The sequence below is a fragment of the Enhydra lutris genome, unplaced genomic scaffold (genome assembly GCF_002288905.1).
Source record: "Enhydra lutris kenyoni isolate GAN:26980312 unplaced genomic scaffold, ASM228890v2 scaffoldscaffold9, whole genome shotgun sequence".
In the NCBI taxonomy this organism is placed as follows: Eukaryota; Metazoa; Chordata; class Mammalia; order Carnivora; family Mustelidae; genus Enhydra; species Enhydra lutris.
In genome coordinates, this window is record NW_019154093.1 from 35695854 (window position 1) to 35701643 (window position 5790).

The 5790-nt window shown below is 48.8% G+C and overlaps 1 protein-coding gene across 4 annotated transcripts; it reads left to right on the forward strand.

The window, feature by feature from the left end:
* Positions 1-1751: 1751 nt before the first annotated feature.
* On the forward strand, positions 1752-4913 carry LOC111143201 (growth arrest and DNA damage inducible alpha). 4 transcript variants are annotated; one of them, XM_022496751.1, is made up of 4 exons: positions 1752-1976; positions 2529-2630; positions 2905-3142; positions 4236-4913. In XM_022496751.1, the coding sequence occupies exons 1-4, from the start codon at positions 1933-1935 to the stop codon at positions 4347-4349; spliced, it is 498 nt and encodes a 165-aa protein (XP_022352459.1). In that variant the 5' UTR covers positions 1752-1932; the 3' UTR covers positions 4350-4913. The 4 variants fall into 4 exon arrangements, with proteins under 4 accessions (XP_022352459.1, XP_022352461.1, XP_022352460.1 ...); XM_022496753.1 differs by lacking the exon at positions 2905-3142; XM_022496752.1 differs by lacking the exon at positions 2529-2630.
* The last annotated feature ends 877 nt before the right edge of the window (positions 4914-5790 follow it).

Here is a 5790-nt window from a genome sequence, read left to right on the forward strand (position 1 = left end):
AAAGAACCTGTAAGAAATACCTAGTGGATAGAAACTTGGGAGTTTCACAGAACACAGTTCAACAATTTCCAAATGATGACTCAGGCCATACTGTATAATTCATGTTTTGTTTGCACAACTGAAAGTATTTCAGCACCCTCCAAAAATTCAATTTTAAGGGATTCTTTAACAAAGTCATCACATGTTAGGATTTAGGGCACAGATATGAAATACACATGCATCCTTGGGTAAATTATAAATTGGCCACAACCATTCCTTTACTCAAACGTTGCCCCTTGCTGACAATGCAGTTAAGGATTAAGTGCAAAATGTCAGCTCAAATAAATGAGCCAGAAAACCGACATATCACTTTTCTTTTCCACTAAATTAGGATCAAGAGACCTGGAGAATATTTTGTCTAGAATGATACAAACATTCAGGTGCAAAAACTCCCATGCACCTTTGCAAAAAATTACTTCTTTGACCTCTGTATATACAGAGACCTTGGTAATGCAAGCAAGGTTTTGAATGAGAATGTATGGGAGGCGTTTTCACCACTTTTGGTGACTTCAAAAGGTTTAAGACATGTTTTTGCATTTATTGCATATACTCATAAAACAAAGGTAAGAACTTTCAACTTATTAAGTCAAAGTCTATATACTGAAGTTTGCCTCTCAAAAATGTGTAACTTCTGCTTGCTTTCCACCCCCATGTTGCCATTATCTCAAAGGTGAAATTTTAGCATATGACTAAAGGGTCCTATAGCTGCAGCTTCATGATTCAGCATCTAATATCAATAATTCACAGTGAGATCATAGGCTCTCTGTGGAAGGTAGTGACATACTTGCCTTATGAAAGGAAGCTTAGGGCATATTGAGAGTATTTTGAATTTAGACGTGTGTGGATGTCAGACATTTGTCTCTTAGCTGGTGCGGTGCAGAAGGATCCTCCTTTGGGAAAGCTCTCTGAGAAAGGTGAATCTGCAAGGCTAGGATACACACATCTGGTAACCAGCTCCTCGCGAACACGGTTTTCCAGAGTTCCCCTCGGCAGGTGGGAAGGCTTTCGGCTTTGTGTGGAAAAGATTCCAACTTGGTTCCCTGCCATCACCAAACACAAATGTGTTGATTTTTCTTTTTTGAGCTTCCAACCCTTGCAACCTTCCAAAAATAAATCAAACCAGCCATCAGGGCACCGAAATAATACTACTACTAATAAGCAGCTTTGCCTAGACTTACATAAACAACACTTCTGAGGTAAACTTTGCCCCAGAGGTCTGAAACACTCTTTTTATGTAACCTGCTTACTAATAATTACTAGACTTGGGTGCATTCGCCCTGGAAATACATTTTAATAGCAACCCCTAAAAACAAAGGACATGAAACTACCATAAAAAATGTGCACCAACTAGAAAAACACTTGGCAGCCTGCTCCGGCCTCAAGTGGAAGACACCCCCTCTCCCCCGCCGCGGGGAAGACCCCCCACCTTCCTAACCGCCACTCCAACAGGGTAAGAGTCTGCTCGCGACCCCGCCCTCCCCGATCCCTGTACCGCCCCCGCCCCCTAAGCTCGCCTTCCGCCTGGCTCCACCCCCTTCCGCTCCTCTCCCCACGGTTCCAGGGGCTAGGGTCAAATTGTCGACGCAGGCTTATTTGCATAACCCAATGGCTGTGCATATGCAAATGAGGCGGGTGGTGGTTGGCTGGAGGTTAGCCGGATAACTCCGGCGAGCGGGGCCTTTGTCCTTCAGTGGCTGTGAGGCAGCTGCGGGTAGGGAGGCTAGGGGTGGTGGCGGGCGAGCGTGTGGGGCGGGAGGATCGGCTGGACGGAGCTGCGGCGGCGGGCGCTGGAGGAGTCTGTGAGGGAGTGCAGAGAGCAGGCGCCCGAGCGCCCACAGTGGCAGGAGCAGCCGGCACGCCGCTCTCTCTCTGTGGGGGACCCGCAGTTGCAATATGACTTTGGAGGAATTCTCGGCTGGAGAGCAGAAGACTGAAAGGTAAGGCGGCCAGAGCCTCTCCCGGAACTCTTTCTCGCCTGCACTGCGCGCACCCCAGCGCGTCCCGGCTGTGCAAGATTTGCCGGGGAGCGAGCGGTTAAAAGTTTGCAGAGGCACCTCCCGCCGGTCTCTCTTGGGAACCTTCCCAGAGGCGCCGGTGGACGGAAGGAGCGTGCCCCCTAACCCGGCCGAGCCCCTCTGGGCCTTGGCAAAGGGCAGAAGGGACCGTCCCTGCCCCTGCGGCTCTTGCGGCTGGCAGCCTGTGGCTGCGCCCAGAGCCAGGGACTGACTGGCAGCACCCGCGGGGGAGGGTGGCGGGTGGCCCTGTCGGGGCTTTTCGCAGGCCTCCTGGCCTCTGGGCTTGCGAGGGATCACGGGGGTGCGGCGTGCGGGTGACAGAGGCGGGGGAGGCTTGGGGTTTGCAGAAAACCCAGCGGCGCGGTGGCGCACGGACTCGGGAGGAAGGGTCGCGGTGCCGGGTGAGGAGGGGGCGGCGATGGCCCCAAAGGGACCTGGGCTGACGGGACCCCCTTTGCTCTCGCTCGCGGATAGGATGGATAAGGTGGGCGATGCCCTCGAGGAAGTGCTCAGCAAAGCCCTGAGTCAGCGCACCATCACCGTCGGGGTGTACGAGGCGGCCAAGCTGCTCAACGTGTAAGTGGGGCCCTCTCGCGTCCCCCGTGCCCCCCTCGCGTCCCCCGTGCCCCCCCCCTTCCCGCCCCAGCCCGGAGGCGACCTCGCGGAGAAACCCTCGCCCTGCGGCGCAGTTTGCTGAGGCTTCCCATCTGGCTCGCGGCCTCCTGCCCGGGAGGTGGGCTGGGGGGAGCGGGCAGGCCGGGGCGCGATCTCGGGGCCCCGGCGGGTGTTGCGGGCGTCTGCGCAGACGGGTGGTGCCTCTGCGCTCACCCGCCCCTCCCGCTGCCTTCAGCGACCCCGATAACGTGGTGCTGTGTCTGCTGGCTGCGGACGAGGACGACGACAGGGATGTGGCTCTGCAGATCCACTTCACCCTGATCCAGGCGTTCTGCTGCGAGAACGACATCAACATCCTGCGCGTCAGCAACCCGGGCCGACTGGCCGAGCTCCTGCTCCTGGAGACGGACGCCAGCCCAGCCTCGAGCGAGGGCGCCGAGCAGCCCCCGGACCTGCACTGCGTCCTGGTGACGGTAAGCGAAAGGGGTCTGCAGGCCGGTCCGAGTTAAGAGTCCTGGAGGAAGTGAGCCGAGGGTTGAGAGTCGCCTGACTGCAGATCTGCAATGAGGGGGAGGGCTGGAGCGTGGCTGCCTTTGCTCCATTAGAGCGTGTGGCTGGACTTTCAGCCGAGATGTGCTGGTTTCATCATCAGGATTTTCTCTGGTACAGAACATGTCTAAGCACGTTGGAGGCTGCCAGCAGCGGAAGAGATCCTTGTGAGTCAGCACTGTCAGCCCAGCTACTCCCTACCTACATCTGTACTACCTCCCGTGACTAATTCCTTTAGTAGGGCAGATTAGATAAAGCCAAATAAATTCCTGGCTCACCCTCATTAAGGAGTCAGCTTCATTCTCCACCACTCAAAGTTAAAAATAGAAATGGTGTAGGAGACAGACCTTATTAATTCCCTAGAAATACATTAAGAGGGTGGAGTGAGAATTTTTTTCTTTGCAATTGTGCCTTTTTTAATGGACACTTTTTTCTGATAAAAGCCTTTGATAGGTAAATTACCTGTGTTTCCAAAGGTAAATATGATAGCTTTGTCTTTACAGTTCACTACCTTTTGGCTGGTCTAGTTAAGTGGCAGCTCAATCATTTTGCTACTCCGGAAAATTACTACTCTGTCTTTAGGGAGGACATCAGGTGGCAGCTCTTGTTAACTATTACACAGCTCTCATCTCATTGTACACAGAGCATGGAAATATGTCTCAGAGCTGTTTCACTCAGGTAGGTCTCTTACACAGGACAAACCTGTGAATGATACTGTCATGCAAAACTAAATAAGTCTCATGCAACCATATGTGTATGGCTTGGAGGGTTGTATGTGTTCATCCTTTCAGAGTATGGGTTAGTGGAGAATTACCCTTAATGATTCTGAAGGAAACCAGCTACCTAGAAGAAAGTTCATTTTTTACGGTTGTAACTAGTCTCTATGTCACACAGCTAAAGTATAGAATGTTCAAGAGGAAGTTGTCTTCCTCTTGACATGAGTCCCCTCTTATTTGGAACATTAGCAGATGCTGATTTTTTTAAATAGTAAGTTTATTTTTCTCATTTCGTTTCCAGAATCCACATTCATCACAGTGGAAGGATCCTGCCCTAAGTCAACTTATTTGTTTTTGCCGGGAAAGTCGCTACATGGATCAGTGGGTTCCAGTGATTAATCTCCCTGAACGGTGATGGCATCTGAATGAAAATAACTGAACCAAATTGCACTGAAGTTTTGAAATACCTTTGTAGTTACTCAAGCAGTTACTCCCTACACTGATGCAAGGATTACAGAAACTGATGTCAAGGGGCTGAGTGAGTTCAACTACATGTTCCGGGGGCCAGAGCAAGATGACTCTGCAGATGGAAAGAGGTGAAAATGAAGAAGGAAGGTGTGTTGCAACAAATACAAGTCAAAAGGAACAGAAATTTACAAAGAACCATGCAGGAAGGAAAACAAACTATGTATTAATTTAGGATGGTTGAGTTACATTTACATAAACCAAATGTGCTTTGTTAAAGTTCAAATGTGCTGCAGTAGTTTGGGTATTTTTGGTTTATATGCCCTCAAGTAAAAGAAAAGCAGAAAGGGTTAATCATATTTTAAAACCATATTTTATTGTATTTTGATGAGATGTTAAATTCTCAAAGTTTTATTATAAATTGTACTAAGTTATTTTATGACATGAAAAGTTATTTATGCTATAAATTTTTTGAAACACAATACCTACAATAAACTGGTATGGAATAATTGCATCATTTCTGAATGTGTGCTTTTGTTTCTTTTAACTTGGAATGTTTCTTAAATTTTTTTATATGGAAAAATTAAAAACCCTTCTGGAATCATGTATCTACAGTATATGTGTCTATCTCTCTATATAGGTAGAGATCTGCATGTGTCATGTATCTGTATTTTTTCCACTTTTACGCATTTGGGCTGGACATGGCATAATTTTATTTCTTAGTCTTTATTTAGACAGACATCTTACTGGTGCCTTACTCTACGCTATGTCCAAAGTACAAAAGCCAAAGGTCATTTAAGAAGCCTTGGGTTTGCAGTTCTGCAAAGAAGTGTTTGAGATTTCACTTGCAACATTGGAATAATTACCATTCAGTGACATTAATGTCATAGTAAGAATATATGCAGAATGCTAAGGAAGCAAAAGTGACCAAAGTTACCTGCAAGAGCAGGTCATTTTACATGGGTCTTCGAACTCGAGTTTCACTTCCCCAGCTAGAGAGGAAAAGGATGTTGCTGGCAGTGACCCTGGTTTGTGCAAAGGCGGGTTCCCTGAAAGACCCACCCTGGTTCAGGGAACAAAGGGTGATTCTGTGTGCCTCTGGGGTGCAAGAGAAGGGAGAGATAAGGTGGAAAAAGGGGGTGGGGATTAGGCCCAGACTCTGAAGGGCATTAGGGCTTCCTACTGTAAACTCTGGGGATTCGGCAGAGGCCTTCACAAGGGGAGTGACGTGATCAGTGTTCTGGGAAGATAACTTCAGGACCCATGAAAGAGAGATTACTGGGATAAGAGGCTGGAGGTGACGCCAATCAGGAAGTGACTGGACCAGGCCAAGGCTGTGCAGTTTGCAGACCATGTTTAAGGAACAAACAGGAAAGTGGCCTGGCAAAGAA

What these genes read in the sequence shown, in the direction of transcription:
- LOC111143201 (XM_022496754.1), top strand. Translation starts at nt 2,473, where the DNA reads ATGGCCCCAAAGGGACCTGGGCTGACGGGACCCCCTTTGCTCTCGCTC. An exon ending in GCGGCCAAGCTGCTCAACGT is followed by an intron (nt 2,631 to 2,904) that starts GTAAGTGGGGCC and finishes CGCTGCCTTCAG; the next exon opens with CGACCCCGATAACGTGGTGC. An exon ending in TGCACTGCGTCCTGGTGACG is followed by an intron (nt 3,143 to 4,235) that starts GTAAGCGAAAGG and finishes TTTCGTTTCCAG; the next exon opens with AATCCACATTCATCACAGTG.